At 33.7% G+C, this 17,223-nt stretch overlaps 1 protein-coding gene across 5 annotated transcripts in view; it reads left to right on the top strand.

Moving 5' to 3' along the window:
• MICU3 (mitochondrial calcium uptake family member 3) overlaps window positions 1-17,223 on the top strand; it is a 116,010-nt gene that overhangs the window by 54,350 nt on the left and 44,437 nt on the right. For 4 of the 5 annotated variants that reach the window (XR_009698757.1, XM_061177278.1, XM_061177277.1 and 1 more), the window contains 4 exons: window positions 2,149-2,196; window positions 5,429-5,511; window positions 8,447-8,518; window positions 11,657-11,695. Coding sequence is in view for 4 of the 5 variants with exons in the window: in XM_061177278.1 (XP_061033261.1) it covers window positions 2,149-2,196; window positions 5,429-5,511; window positions 8,447-8,518; window positions 11,657-11,695 (242 nt within the window). In the remaining variant the exon portion in view is untranslated. The remainder of the gene's footprint in view (window positions 1-2,148; window positions 2,197-5,428; window positions 5,512-8,446; window positions 8,519-11,656; window positions 11,696-17,223) is intronic. The other variant, XM_061177276.1, reaches the window with a different exon arrangement.

The following is a 17,223-nucleotide window of genomic DNA, read 5'->3' as shown; positions in this document are numbered from 1 at the left end:
GAAGAGGAATTGTAAAGCTAAGTTTTTAGAACTATTGAAAACTAATTTACAGATGAATTTTGTCTGCTTAAAATATAACCCAGCAAGAAAATGTTGGGCAGTTTTAGAAAAATTTAATTGGTATGCAGCATTTATGAAAACATGAATTACATAGACTTAGTTATAATAGCTAACTGTAATATATCATGATATAGGAACTAAACAGTGTAATGCTTTTAAGGAACTTCCCTTAGAATTTTTTAAAATTGAATTTTCAAGAGAAACCTAGTTAGCATCTTTCTTAGCCTCTTTTTCTAAGGATCGAAACATTACTATATGCTTAACATTTATTATTATTTTATTTTTGACCCTGGGTGGCCTTAAAATAAATTGAAAGGTTAATCTAATGGTTTTCCATTTTTGTAATTAAAAACATTATGAATCTACGGTTCATGTTTAGTAATATTTTCCCTTCTCCCTGACCTTTTTTTTTTTTACATCTTTACTGGAGTATAATTGCTTTACAATGTTGTGTTAGTTTCTGCTGTATAACAAAGTGAATCAGCTATATGTATATATATATCCCCATATCTCCTCCCTCTTGCGTCTCCCTCCCACCCTCCCTATCCCACCCCTCTAGGTGGTCACAAAGCACCGAGCTGATCTCCCTGTGCTATGCAGCTGCTTCCCACTAGCTATCTATTTTACATTTGGTAGTGTATATATGTCCCTGACCATTTTTATTAAATTATATCATGAGTTTCTCACTTTGTTTTTCTTCCCTGTGGATTATGCCACCTCAAAAACCACTTAGTACTTCAGACAAGTGCCTACCATGATAATCATCATCAGGATTCTCACTGTTTTGTAATCCTTCAGTGAGGGGAATCTTGAGTTGATTATCAAGTAAAAGGCGTAGAGCATATATTAAACTTCTTTATACTAACCAGCACCTCTTGTGCATTCCACCAAGTCAGAACAACAGTCAGTGATATGGGGTTGTGGAGATACAGAGCCCATTTCCAGATCTTTTTTTTTTTTTTTTTTTGAGGGATCCCTATGGAATCTAGGTATTGTATCTTTATATACGTTGACCATTCCAGAATCTTTCTCCCATAACATTCATGGCAATCAACCAGAACTATGTCTATAGGTCACAATATTCTAGTATAAACAAAAGACGGGAATGCTTTCAGGGCCTCCTAGCTCGGTCCCTTCACATCTTCTGACAAACTGCCTGACAGTGACGCCTCTTCCTTTGTTCTGTAACAGAGAGGGTAGCCTCAAAGAACATCAGGTAAAGTGGAGTTTTAAAGTTCACGATCTGATTATTGTAAGGATTGTTATACCCTTTTACCAAACATGAGGGCTGTCTGGTATCTGGATAAGTGTTATTGGCTTATTTCTGACTTTCATTTTCTCAGGATACACTTGGAAAAACAATTAAGCGATTAATTCTAGTTTTGGGTGTTATAATCCAAAAGCAAGAATCTGAGTAACAGAATGTATGTTTTTATGTAGTCCAAACAAACTCCGTTTAAAGTTTATGAGATTACAGAGAACTCAGGATGCAATATACAGAAAGTGTAAGCTTTCTGTAAGAATTGAAACTTCTTAGATTACATTTAATAGAAGCATGAAGCTTATCAAGAATAATGAATGATAACTTGAAAGCAGAAAAGTAATAACTATAGAGTTGTGTTTTTTGAATGCAATAAGAAGTCAAATCTCTAAGCAAGAACATCTAAATGTTTTATTCAAGGGTTACTAAGAAGTAATTAAGCACTTTACAGTGTTAACCATTTCCAACGTTTTTATTTTATGTTAGATTCATACCTTGAAAGCTAGCAACACATTTAAAATTTACAGCTATATGTAAACATTATTGATAATTTTGCTTTTGTGCCAATATATCTGGAAGCATTAATGTGATTTTTGTATGGGTTTCTACAGAGGCATGTGAAACAATGTAAAATTTATTTATTGTTTCTTTCACTCTGATTTTGTAGTAATAGTTTAGTCTCATTTAAAACAATATTTAGCATCTTCTTTAAAACTCTAAGTTCTTTATAAATATTACTGCTATTATAAGAATAATATTTTACTTGATAAATATGAAGAGAAAGTAATATTTTATATATAGCATAACTAATACTATTTTTCTTCTAGGTGTGATTTCTTACACAGAATATCTTTTTCTTTTATGTATTTTAACAAGTAAGTATACTCATTAAATCTATTTCTGGATACAGTTTTCTTTCTCAAGCGTAATCTTGGGAAATAAATCTTTTTTAAAAAATTTATTTATTTATTTTTTGCTGCATTGGGTCTTCGTTGCTGCACGTGGGCTTTCTCTAGTTGTGGCGAGCGGGGGCTACTCTCTGTTGCGGTGCGCGGGCTTCTCATCGCGGTGGCTTCTCTCGTTGCGGAGCACGGGCTCTAGGCACATGGGCTTCAGTAGTTGTGGCTCACGAGCTCTAGAGCGCAGGCTCAGTAGTTGTGGTGCACGGGCTTAGTTGCTTTGCGGCATGTGGGATCATCCCGGACCAGGGCTCGAACCTGTGATCCCTGCATTGGCAGGCGGATTCTTAACCACTGCGCCACTAGGGAAGTCCCAATAAATCCTTCTTATATTCTCTTACTATTGAAAATCAGTTTAGGTCTATCCATGCTGTTTTACAAAATTCATGTCTAAATGCCAGTGGAAAATGCTAAGCATAGCACTATCAAGTGTCAAAACCATAAATATTATTATGGCTTATGGTGTAGTAATAAAATGCTCATAAATTATACATTTAATATCCTATATCAGTCCCTGTGGTTGGATCTACATGGGAGCCTAAAGGTCAGGATGTGTAGTGATTTGTAAATTTCCTGCTACACTCATTCATGCAAATCACATTTTCTGCAAGACTAGTGTGAAAGAATGGGTCTTTTAACTAGTAAGTCTATAAGAAGACCCATCATACATCCTACAACAGCTTTATTATTATCTTCCTCTCATATACAGCAATTCTTATGAATTATATAAAGGGTTTACTAAGGTGTTCAGTTAAATTTCGTTGCATTTAATGGAGGAACTTATATGCTATAGTTCACAGTGCTCCAGCCACCTGACCTTTTTATTCCCTGAATTCTCACCTCAGGAATTCGTACTTTCTGCTCCCTCTACCATCAGTGCTTTTACTAAAGATCCTCCGGATAATAAAAATCATTCAGGTTTCCTTTGAAATATGAAGACTTAGAGAAGCCTTACTTGACCATCCTCCCTAAAATAGCTCCCTCTTCCATCTCTCCCTTTTTATCCCTTTACAATGTTTTATTTTCTTCATAGTACTTAAACTATTCGAAAGTGTTTGTTTACTGGTTTACATGATTTGTCTCTCTCCCCACAGTTGAATGCAAGGTCCACCATGGCAAAGATTTTATCTTTTCACATGGTAACCTCTCAGAAAATAATTGGCAAATGAGTGAAGAAAGGAATGAATAAAAGAATGTGGCTAGTGGAATTTCCAATTGTGGGGATTTATGGAGATGTGTGGAAACAAGAACATCAATAAAACTGTGTCATTAGAAACCAATCTTAAAATTCCTATACTTCTGTAATTAGAAAATTCCCAGCCACTGTGTTATTTCTGAATTTAGTAATGGATGCTGTTAATGTTGGAGTTCTGTTGCAGGAAATTTGGGGGGGGGTGTGTGTGTGCTCGCACACATATGTATTTCAAAAATTGTATTTTTTTTTCTTGCTTTTTTTCTCCTGGCTCAAAGTCATTTAAAGTGTTGGTGCTGAAGAAAAGCAAGTACTGTGCAGTTAGTTATAGGACAGCCTGGGGTTGTCCCAGACTGGAAAGCCATTCTGATGACTCCAGTGAGTGAGGAATGCCACTGTGGAAATTAGGGGAGTGGGTGCCAAGGAGTGTCTCAGAGACTTGTTTTAAAGCTATCTTGTTAGCTAGAACAACTTTAGGTGCAAAATTAGAAGCTGTAAGTACCTGGACCAGCAGAGTGATGGGTCCGAGTAAAACAAAACTGGTGAGGAAAGCCACTTGTTGAGCTGGGACAGCGTTGGTTTAAGCATGTTGGAAAAAACACAGATAGTGGTTTTTGCTGACTACAGAAAGGGTAGGATCTTTGGATGCTGTGAATCTTCATTTGGAGTTCAGGACCCATCTTAGAAACTACGAAGAGTTTGAATTGAAAAGTTATGGGTGTCGTTTAGATTAGAACCAAGAAAAATGTGAAAAGAGGGCTGGCAGGAAGTGGGCTAGATAATCTATGTTACCTGTCCATAGTTTTCTCCCCTTTACTTTTTATTACTTTAACAATATTCCCTTCCAAGTAATACTGGTGAGGACTTCTTTCTGTGTGTCTTCAGATATTTTCAAAGCTTAAATCTTGGTTATCAGAGATGGTGTAACTTTTTATTTCTTTCTCAAGTGAATAATAATGAAAGTAAGTCTAGATTCCTAAAATACATGCAAAAAAATGAACTTCCATAAAAGACTGGCTTTCATTTCCATTATTTTCAGAGACAGCTATTACCAGTTAGGAAAGTAGGGCTGTGTGCTTTGCTTTTGCTGGGTTCACGATTTCACAACAGGTAGTGGCAAGTGTATCTGTGAGAGGTCCTTTTTAAACTTTTTGCCAGTCATCTTAAAAGAGAAGGTCAAATGTTTTGAAAAAGGCATGTACACTGAGCTCCTCTTTGAAGGATACGTTCAAGCTTTCTTCTGTCCAAGTTTTCTTCTTTATGTTTTAGAAGTGAAAAGAGGAGAAGGATTGAATCTCATTATAGGGTTCATACAATTAAGGCAGTTCGTAATGTGTGAAAGTCTGATTTTCTCAGAAAAGGAGTTGTTCCTTGTATTTGGGGGGAATTAGTTATTCAAGCTCTCTTTATTTTATATTTCTGTATTTGAAGCCTCTAGAAGTTCAAACCCGAATATGTAATCTCTCATGCTTGACTTTTTTTCACAGGTTATTTCCATTATAATTTTCCCAAGATTTTAGACTGATCCATTGTGTCATATTCTTATTTTTCCTTCCGCTCTAAGTAGCTGACATATTAAAAATACTTCAAATGTGATGAGCTGATATTTTCCTTGTAAACAAACTGACAGACTTTGGATAAGAAAGAAATATTTATCTTTGGAAGGAAGGTAGTCAAATTTTACTGTCAGTGCTATGAAACAGGTATCACACAAGTAGATTTAAAGTGTATTATCAATTGTGTTACTAAGTGTGCTAATTTATGAAGCAGAAATATATATACTTATATGTAGCTTTTATTATATTTAACTAAATAATAACATATTGCTTTTAATTTCTTGGTTAAAGAAAGTATCTCTGTATAGAATGTGAATAATGGTTTACAACTAATGTGGATTTTTTTACTTTAAAAACATTTTTTCATTTCACAAATACTTTTCCTGTTCTTTTCTGGCAGAGCCACATGCAGGTTTTAGAATAGCTTTCAACATGTTTGACACCGATGGCAATGAGATGGTGGATAAAAAGGAGTTTTTGGTGGTATGTATATTACAGGCTACATTTTATCAATAATTAAATATTGCTTATATTCTTATGTTTTGCATTATTTAGAATGCTGTTGTAGAAAAGAGTGAAAATTTTATGCTTTCACTTTAATTTAATAAAGTATATATACTCATGCACTTTATTTTGAATGATTTTTTTTGTGGCTGTGTTGGGTCTTCGTTGCTGCACGCAGGGTATTTCGTTGTGGCGCGCGGGCTTCTCTCTAGTTGTGGCGTGTGGGTGTCCTCTTCACTACTTGTGTCACAGGCTCCAGGGCACGTGGGCTCTGTAGTTTGTGGCACGCGGGCTCTCTAGTTGAGGCCCCCGAGCTCAGTAGTTGTGGCGCGTGGGCTTAGTTGCCCCGCGGCATGTGCGATCTTAGTTCCCCCACCAGGGATCGAACCCATGTCGCCTGCATTGGAAGGCGGATTCTTTACCACTGGACCACCAGGGAAGTCCCTATTTTGAATGATTTTTTACACTATAAAAAAATAAATTATATTCAGTGTATGACGATACTTATAGTTGTTTACACATCTTCTGGAAGTTTGAAATGTGTCAAATGTTTTCCACTGGGTGGGTGACAAGCAATCCTGAGGTGTTATGCATGCTCCGTCTCTATCATGTCAGCCACCCAACCACAGACAGCTCTTTGTCACAGGACCTCCCCCTTCCTTCTCATTAAAGGATTTACGATTTTTCTTTTTCCTTTTCTCTTCCACTCATTGCTGCATTGTATTCCAGTCTTAGCCCAATTTCCTACTCCCTTCTCCTGTCTTTGACCAGGGGCTGATCTGCAGTGGAGGGTAAGAGTGTTCTTGGTATTTGTCCTTCAGCCTTTCTCACCCGACTGGTCCCGTGTTGGTGCTGGTCTGGCAGCATCATCAGCTGCTCTCTCATCTTACCACCCCCTCCTTCCAGAATTTTTCCATTGCTTTTTACCCGTGTCCTGTATCTACTTCTGTGACCAAATGCCTATTCTGTTTTTCTCCAAAAGAGAGATTAACATTAGTTTACTCCTTCCAGTAACCACCTCTACCCTTAGCATTTATGTTTAACTCAATATTTACCTCTACTCTCCTAGTGAAAAGAGAAGGGAAAAATAATATAAATAGCCATTTAATTTTCTATTTTTCCTCTGTAACGAGCCAATAAAAATCCCTTGGAAAACCTCTTAAATAGCTTAGTATTTTCTTCAGAGGCTGGAGCATAGAAGAGAAACTATGCAGTCATTCTTTTCCACGGTAGGAAAGAGAAGAGAGAGAAATTCTCATCAAAAGCTAATTAGCCATTAAAAAGGAAGCAAGCAAACTAATTATTGCGATCTATCAAAAGGCTTAATCTAACACCCATGTGGCCCTTGCCCTGAGCAAGTCACTGGAGCTGGAACCACAAAGGGTCCCTCACTGCAGTGCTTTTCAGGATATTGGGGAGGCGAGAGGTTTCAGTTTCATTGCAGTAGATAGAGAGATGTACCTAACACCCTAAAATGGACAGACTTAGTTTACTATAGTTCTGTCATGATAGTGTACGGCTGTATTTTAGGACTTTCACAATGGGCCTAGTAATCTAAATAATTTTCAATAAACTTTCTATGACAGCAGTGCCAAGTTCCACCCCACTGTCTTAAAGATTAACTTTCGGAACTCAGTTCATTGGAAGTTGCCTGTCTTTCGGAATCTTGTCTGTTTGTGGAGATGGGAGGTAAAAACATTCATGCAGAATTTCTATTTATTTCCACTGTACACTCTTACAAAAGTTGCCCTTGCTTTAAAGTGGTGGTCTACTCTGCAGTGGCTGTGTACTAATAGTTTTTTGTTTGTTGTTTTGTAAACAGCAAAGAGTTTGGAAGTAGAGGTGGAGTTGGGCAAAGTTATATGTAGAGGTCTAAAATCTGCAATCCTCCTGCCTATTTATGAAGTGATTATTAACAACCTTGCAAAAAATAAAAACTCTTTTCACTAAGAGAAAGTGCGGAAATAAATTTATGTGTTAATAAAATCATTTACATTTTGTACTGTATATTTTAATTGTTATTTCATATCTTGGGAGGTAATACATTTTGACTTTCAACTATAGCTGTACAAAATGAAGTAAAGAGTTGAGATAGCTGTTCAAATTACACAGACAAGAGCAATGACCTTGTCAGAAAACTGACATAGAGATAGGATTAGGCTTCCATTTGTAAAATAGGATTTTAAAGAGGAAATAATGCCTTGTATAATGGTAGCTAACATTTATTGAGAAGTTACTGTGTGACAGGCAATGTGCTAAGTAATTACTTGTAATATTTACTCTGTACAACATTATTTTTATAAGACCTATCGATTATACCTCAATAAAGCTGGAAGAAAATGCTGCCCTAAGAGATTCTGTAAGAGATTATCTTCATGTTCCTGATATGGAAAACAAGCCTTAAATAATTAGACTAACTTGCTCAAGGGCTTGTACATGGAGAGCCCATGTTCCTACCACGATGCTCAGTTACCTGAAAGAGACCTTAGAGGTTGTCTAGTCCATCTGTATTTCGTATATGAGCAGATTGGAGCCCAGCAAGGGTTGAATGACCCGTCCCCCATTATAAAATCAGTGTATGACAGAAGATGGGCTCAAGCCCAGACCCCTGAGTTCTGGTCCAATGTCCTTTATCCCTCAGTAGGCTTCATCTCTTTTTATGTATATGCCACAGGCTCCACATCTTTGTGTCTTAGAGATAAAGTAAAACTATTTAATAGATCCTTTGGTACTGGGTTGCCTTTTTCTCAGGAAAAACATTGATATCAGAAAATATATTTATACTAGTTTTAATGATCTTGGTATATGAAGCTAACTATTTTCTTTCTTTTTAGAATATACCTAGCACAGGGTGTTAGGTAGGTACCCAGAAACTCTTGTTGGATATTTGATTTTTGATTGTTTTTTTTTTCAGCTTCAGGAAATATTCAGGAAAAAAAATGAAAAGAGAGAAACTAAAGGAGATGAAGAAAAGCGTGCAATGCTGGTAAGAATAATTTATAGTAGTTTCACGGGGGTTTTCTAGGCAAGAATTATTTTATTCATGTTGAGAAACAATAATTAAAGCCTGTAACTTTGGACCTGTCGCTTTCTTGAAAACTTTCTAAAGTTCTTATGTAGAAAAATTGCTTCAGTATTTATATGCTTTGATATCAATATTTATATCAAGTATTGATATTAAACATCTGTATCCATAATCACATTCATTAAATCATTTTCATCTGTATTGTTGTTATCCATGAGATTTGAAGGGTATATCATATAATAGATTAATACAGATCATTATGCATGTAAAAATTTAAAGGTGAATTGCAAAGATTTAATTATACCTGTGAGTAAATTTAGTGGTGCTATAACAATATGAATGTTGAAGCAAAAACAAGGAAATAATATGTTTTTTTGCATTCATAGAAATATATATTATAGATTCTTCTGGTGAGAGTAATGTTTTCATCTTATTTTGAAGGTAGAGTTAAGCAACATTTCCCTCCATTTTCCTACTAGTTTTCTTTTTTGCTTGTCCCAAGTATTTCAGCCTGACAACAGCCCAGGTTCACATAATAAAAATAACACGCAGATACTGAGACCTTAGTATCAGACACTATACTAGGTGCTTTGCATGCGTTTTCTCATTTACTCTACCCAACAGTTCCCTTATTATCTGTAATTATAGATGAGAAAACTGACAGTTGGAAAGGTTAAGTATCCTGTCCAAAATTCCATAGCTATTAAATGGCAAAACCAAGATTTGAACCCATGGCTGGCCAGCTCCAAAACCTGCGCTTTTACCCACTGTAGCACATTTCTTCCTCTGGTACTTAGATAGCAGAAACATGGTGAATTTTGTTGGCATGTAAATGATAATTGTTTAATTTGCAAATTCATGGCCCTGTGAAATAGTTTAATTGGTCTATCTGGAATTCAAATAATTAACTTCAAAGAACTGCAACATTTTTTATTATTCTCATTGTTATAAGGATATGTATTAGGTTTTTTTTAAACATGGGTTATCTGCAGCAGATGGGTGACATATTCAGTCCCAGTAGATTTACGAAGTATGTATTTATACTAATAAAAGCAGATTATCAGGATTATGAATACATATTATTTCTTAGGATATTTGACTATGATATATTTATCAGTATTTGTTGAATCACCCCCAGTAGACTAATTATGGAAGACACTTATATCAATAGAAGACACTGTCTATAGATAATATACTAAAAGAGTAAACAATTATTTTAATTTTGATGGATTACCCCCAATTGACTGGATAGGCAAGTTGTTAATAAAATATCATTAAGGAGGTTGAATTATGTTAATGAATCTTTTGGTAAACCTCAGTGATAAAGTAGATAGTATTTCAAATTTAACTGTTTATTTATACTAATTCCAGAAAGGACTTAATGGATCTTCCAGTAAAGTTACAGTCCTATTCTAATCATTAACATTTACTAAAATACCTAAGTCGAGTAACAAAGGGAGAGAGGAAAGGGAATAATAATAGCAGACAAACCACATTGGAAAAAGCTACAGTGTCAGCACAAAAGCGTCATTGCAGCCCAGGTAAAGTAAATTTTAATACTGATGATTTAATGCAAATAATAGTGATATAGTAAAACTTCATTAAGTTGGATTACTTAGGGAAAGTCTATCTGAATTATGAAATCTAAATTATATCAGCATACCCTAAATTGTATTAGTTTACATGAATATACGTAGATCAATGAAGCATTCTGTAGCAAATATATGGGGAAGGAGACTTGTTTTAAAGAACAGATAAAAATAACTTATAAGTAGTATATAACTTATTTATGTGTAAAGGAATGCTTGCTAAAGGCACTGATCTCCATGGGTACCTCAGAGGTGTTTATCTTACATAGTGGCTCCTGAAATCTCATTTACAGAATTTAGCTCTCAGAACTATTTCTTAAAACAATTCAGAAATAATCTTTAGTACAACCTCTGAACTAAACAACACTCTAGGACAATACAGCTCTCTCCAAATATTTGTTACTGTGTTTAACAATAACAATAATTAGTGGTAACTTATTGTTAATAGTTGTCACATTTTAAATAATGCATATCTGAACTGATGAGATTTCTGAGTTTTGAAATTTAGCTTATATTGAAAATATATAGATTACATTAGGGAGACAGTGTAGCACAGGCTCAGGAGCCAGATTTTCAGGGTTTGACTATTAGCTCTGCCATTCATTACCTGGGGGACCTTGAACCAGGTCCTTAAATTTCTCTGTACCGCAGTTTCTTCATTTGTACGAGAATAGGAGTAATGAGCACATGTGATTGTTATGGGGGTTAAATGAGCTAAAACATGTAGCCACTTAACAGTGTATGAAATATAATAAATACTCAAAAAGATTAGCTCATTGTGAAACACAAAATTCTCTTTTAGTTAGTAGAATGATACAGCTACTTTAAACTGAATTATTACATACCCAAATCAAAATCTGAGCAAGACTAAATTGTAAAATATTTACATACCAAAATTAACTGTGCTTCAGAAAGAAAGAGGGAAATGAGCATAAAATTTCTTGGGACACTTATTATGTGCTAAGCTCTGTACTATATCCATTATAAATGTTACTCTCATTTAGTCCTCATTACACTTCTCTGAGGTAAGTATCCTACCTTTTTACAGATGAGAAAACCATCTTAGAGAGGTTTGTTAACTTGCCTGAGGTCATGGCACTAACAGGAGAAGATGCCACTGTAGGTCTCATACCATTCCCACCACCATGCTGCTGCATCTAGGTTTCCCCCTTATCCCACGTGGAATCGCTGAAGCATGTCTCAATAAAACTGCATACTTTGGAGGAACATGTTTTACTCAAAGCAGTAGTTCTATCAGAAAGTTAAAATGAAAGTGGTTGAAATGAGCACAAGTTCATTTAATGTTTAATTATATGAGATTTTAAAAACTTTGCTACTCATCTTTAACATTTATCCCACTTGTACCGTGTTTATGCTCTATATAGAATGTAGCATAATGATTTGCCCTTCCTAATTGATTATTTTGTCATCTTTTTCTTTTTTTCTTTTGCTATACTTGGGTTCATTCTGAAATGTGACACTTCATTTGGCCCTTTGTGCTCTATGTCAGCGTCTTCAACTTTATGGATACCATTCTCCTACTAATAGTGTATGTACAATACTTTAAATGTTCTTTATGTAAATAGTCCTCACCTGTTTTACTTGATAATACTATTTTTCTGTATAAAGCCAGATCTATTATTGAGAATGTTTAGGACTTTATCTAATATAATAATGTGCAGCCAGGCCAAAAATTTTTAGATTTATGAGAAGACTAAAACTAACAGAGCAATTATATATCTTTAGCTTTAAATTAAAATAAGGGAAAGGTGAGTGAAACAACCAAAAACTCTGATAGAATAATTGAAATTTTATATTTTTCAGTAGTATTTGAAGAGTTAAATACAATTTATGGAGCAGATTCTCAGGCTATGCTCTTGCAGGACACAGGTATTTTAAGAACTGGATCTGTCCATCTGGTTTACAGTCTTTTCTTAATTCTAGTAAAGAAGATATTAATGGATAAACTTTTCTTAGTTTTCCGTATTTCTCCCAAATTTTTTTCTAAAACTTTTGATGCCTGCCTTCTGCCTATGGTCTATACAAAAGTCTGGTATAAGACGACAGTTGATATGTTTGATATATCACTCTATCACATGTTACTTCTCAAAAAGGATTATGATCTTCAGACTCATCTTTTCCTGAAAAAGTTGGGAGTTCCTGCAAATGATCTTCCAACTGTACTCTTCTTACACTACGCTTTCCTTCTTTCCTTTCTCCTGGAAAGTCAGAGCTTGTTGGTTAGCCCAGCTACTACACAACTAAGAGTAGGCCATGGCCCCTTTTGAATGTAAACATGCACAGTCCATTTGATTTTCCCAAGGATCCTTAAGTCACTTAGAAGGATCCCTCAAATTATACAAATTCCACCTGAGAGAAGCTCTTGAATTCAGGGTGACTGACTCAGAATTGTCCTGCTGAAAGTGTTCCAGTTATAGTGTAAACGCCAGGTGTGTTGCCTCCTGTATTGTATATTTAATAAAAATTCCAAACTATAAAAACTAATTCTGTTCCAGATTTAAGTATACACTGAAGGCTGATTCAGCATAAGGTAAACCTAAGATATCTTGTCTAAGTCACAAGGAATGGACCTAGAATGGGTTGGAAAACAAGCCAAGTCCATGGGAACCTTATGACTGACTAATTGTTTTGATTCCTTACAAGATACTTTAAATTTTTTCTGCAAAATTCACTACTGTTTTCCATGAAATAAAGTCTACCATTTTCTTAAAATTTTTAAAAGATTCGTCTGTTAATTATTTCAAAAATATATAAGAATGTGTAAGACGAAAATCTCATAGATTCTAATGCCATATGCCCTGTGAAACTTAATAAATGTTAATAATAATTATGACTTTTTAATTTATTTTTCTAATCTAATATGTCATTGCATGAACCATTTTTCCAACTGTGGCAATTTATACTTTTCTTTTAAACTCATAAATAATTTTCATACAGGTGACAAATGGTTTTTTAAAAAATATATTTCAGAGTAATATTGTTAAAAGGAAATAGGTACTAATATAGCTCTAGTTTAAGCTACATATGCAAATTGTAGTCACTTAGACATTAAGAGAATAATATTGAGAACCAGATTTAAATTACATATTTCATTTATATTATGCTTGCTTATGTAATAGGAAGGTAATTTACGTTTTGTTGTGATAATATATATATATATTTTGTATTTTACTGAAGATATCTTTGTTTTTCATCTAAGAATATAAAATACATATTTTAAAGTGATATAACTTGATGTCATTTTTTTATCCCCAGTCTTAAATGTATTACATGATGTTTCAACTCCCTTAGTTTAGTTGGCTATATAAACTGACTTTTTTTCGTATAATAGGAAAATTTTTGCTCAGAAAGGAATGATTATTTTCAAAAAAAATGCAAGCAAACAAGGAAGATTTATTTAAAATTAGAAAAAAATTCAGACAGCCTGAACATTTATATGAAATATCGTTGATGTATGTTTTCACAAATATATTAGTATAACGTTATGAATTAACTGGCAATTTTCTGCTAGTTTCCAGAATTGTAGATCAACTGGAGCGATAAAGGATCTAATTTGAGTGTAGTTCATGGAGCTGAATATAACCTAAGATTCTATCTTTAGGAAGAAGTTCCTTCAGGAAAGGCAGGGCCTCTGGATTTTACTATAGAGACAGAGATTCTGTGGCCTCTGTAGTAACCTGTTCCAAAAGTTAATCATCCTTACAGTAGGTTCTGCCTGTATTCTGTCAAATTATTCCTTGCTACAGTGTAAGACTGAACATACTTTTTTGTATCCTGGAAGATAGTTACCTTACAGCCTTTTCTCTTCCAAACAACCCTGATTCTTTTCATATTTCTCATATAGTCAGCTCTTGATTATCTTACTACAGTAATGAAAAGAAATATAAAACATTCAAAAGAATAAATAATGCAAAAGTCAAGGATATTTGACTTTGACATACCTTATATTTTACAAATTTTTTAAAGATTATCTTTATTACCCAAATTTCATTGTAGTCAAAAAATGTACCAATTTTTATATAATTTTTTGACATGGATTGAACTTGTTTTATGGACTAAAACAATGTCAATATTCATAAATGATCTGTGTTTGAAAAGAATGCATATTCTTCAATTTTGGGTACAGGGTTGTAATATATATATGACCAAACATATTAATTATGTGTTTTAAATCTCTATCATTACTAATGTTTTTTTCTGCTGTTCTGTCAAATAGTGTGTTAAATTACACATTACAATGATAGACTTGTTAATTTCTACTTATAATTCTGGTTTTGTTTATTTTATATATTTCAAAGCCTTCTTATTGCCTGTATAAGAATATAGATTACTTAAATCGTCTTAGCAAGTTAAATCTTTGATTAAATACTATCCCTAGATCTCTAGAAATGTGTTTGTGTTAAAAATCTATTTTATTGTCAAAATAAATATACTACGTTTATTTTTATTAACATGTTATTTTCCATTTTGTGTTTTGTATTGTCTATTTTTACCTCTAGTGATAATGAAGCTTTCCCTGATTTTTTAAATATGTATTTTAGTTCAGAAATATACTGCTGATAGAACGTAAATATAAAACAAAACAAAAAACAGTAAAAGTTTAACTACTATATAATATAGATCAAGAAATAAAACATTGCCTTTGCCGTACCCCAAGAAGCCCCTTCATATGTCTCCAATCATAATCCCTTCTCCTTCAAAAGATAACCACAATCAAGACTTTTTATGTCATTCATTTCTTTGCTTTGCTTTGAGGTTTTATGACCTACTTATGTATCCTAAACAATATAGTTCAGTTTTGCCCATTTTTGATCTTCATATAAATGGGATCATATTAAATGAGTTTTTCTGTGTGTTGCTTCTCTGACTCAACATCATGATTGGCAGCTTCATCTGCATTATTGTATCTGGTCCTAGTTCATTCACTTTTATTGCTATAAGCAGCAGTGCTCAAACGTTTTGGTCTCAGGACCCCTTTACATTGTTGAAGATTATTGAGAATCCAAAAGAGCTTTTGTTTATGTTGGTTATATTCATCTATTTTTGCCATATAAGAAACTAAAACTGAGAAAATTATAAATATTAATACATTTAAAAATAATTTTAAAAACTCTCATGTTACCATAAACATTTTTTATGAAAAATAATGTCAAAAATATTGTGAGGAAAGTGGTATTTTACATTCTTTGCAAATCTCTTTAATGTCTGACTTAGTAGAAGACCGCTGGTTTCTCATAGATGCTTCTATATTCAATCTGTTGCAGTATATTGTTTTGGCAACAAATACTATCAATTGTTTCCCTTGAAGCAACAGGCTCACTTGGTTCATCTTCCAAAAAGATGCCTGCCACATACCAAAGTCTGAATAACCATAGTTTGTGTATCCGTTGTTCTTTCAAGTAAAAATGATGGTTCAAGAAAAAAGTGGTTAGTCTACCTTGGAACACAAACCACCGCATAGATGTTTTTTCTCAAGGCAACCACAGTACTTCATTAGACAGAAGTGCTTTATGCATGCTTCCCTTCACACTGAATGTTAAAAAGATGTGTGCTCAAAGATTAAATTAACACAATTATGAGTTTTATTCTTCAGCAAGTACATTCTTAAGTGAAACTTTTTTTTTTAAATATGAGTATATGAAACTGAAGAATGTGACAACTTCTGAAGAATGTAATGACTTTGGTCTTTGGTGCTGTCATTGTACTAAGGCTTCAGCAATTTTACCCACCATTGCTTTTGTACCAGTCAACACAGTACAAAAGGCAAATAATGTCTTTAAGATGCTTTAAGATACATCTATATTGTATTTTGTCCAGTTTTTTTCAGTTATTCTCAATGAGAAGATTGGCACTGTTTTTTCTAGTCTGTCATTACTAGAAGCCTGGTTTATCATTTTCAACCTCTCATTTTCCTTATATTTTGGATGTGTCTTTTTTAAAAGTATATTTTGTGTATTTTATCGGTTCCTTTTTATCTGGATTGATAATATATGCTTTTTAATTGGAAAATTCAATCAATTTACATTACTGTGATTACTAACTTATTTGGATTTATTTTAGCCATTCTATTTACTGTTTTTTTTTCTCTTTTCTTACTTTCTTTTGCATTACCTGGGTTTATTTTGAGTTTAGAAGACATTCACTATATTTCTTTTCTTTGTGTAGTTATTCTTGAAATTTTAATAAGAATACTTAAAATAATAAAGTCTTAGATTAGGCCATATCTTTATTCGCTTTCTCAAAAATAGACTTTAAAAGTTCTTTAATACCGTTCTTTACTCTCCTGGCATGGGTACTTAAAATTGAACAACGTTTGCCCTTGTCTTTTTTTAATCCCACAAGTTAGACTTCTAAAATATGTATCATTCATGTTTGTTTCTAATTACTTATATATTTGCTATTCTTTACTCAGTATTTCCCTCTTTAATCTCACCCATTCCTAAATCTCATAATCTTATACTCACAAAGTATATTCTCAAGTGATGATCTTCTAATAAATTTTTTTAAAAACCCTCTCTCTGGAAATCTCTTTTTTTCCCTTTATTTTTTCCCAGTTTATTGAGATATAGTTGACATATAACATGGTATCAGCTTATGGTGTACAACATAACTTGATATATGTACTTCTCACAAAACACCACAGTAAGTTGAGTTGACACCCATCCCCTCACATAGTTACAATTTTTTTTTCTTGTGATGAAAACTTTAAGACCTATTTTCTTAGCAACTCCTAGCATACAGCACAGTATTATTAACTGTAGTCACCATGCTTTACATTATATCCCCAAGACTTACCTATCTTATAACTGGTAGTTCACACCTTTTTACCACCTTCACCCCTTTCCCTACCACCACCATTCCCACCTGCCTCTGGCAACCACCAGCCTCTTCTGTTTCTGCGGATTTGTTTGTTTGTTTTAATTGAGATAGAATTGGCATATAACATTATATTAGTTTCAGGTATATAATGTAATGATTCGATATATGTATACATGCTGTTATTTTGAAAGAATTTTACTATATATATTATTATGGGTTGACACTTATTCTCAGCAA

Source organism: Eubalaena glacialis, chromosome 20 (genome assembly GCF_028564815.1).
Source record: "Eubalaena glacialis isolate mEubGla1 chromosome 20, mEubGla1.1.hap2.+ XY, whole genome shotgun sequence".
Taxonomy (NCBI): domain Eukaryota; kingdom Metazoa; phylum Chordata; class Mammalia; order Artiodactyla; family Balaenidae; genus Eubalaena; species Eubalaena glacialis.
Note: the sequence above shows the minus strand (reverse complement) of the source record. Positions and strands in the feature narration are given on the sequence as shown.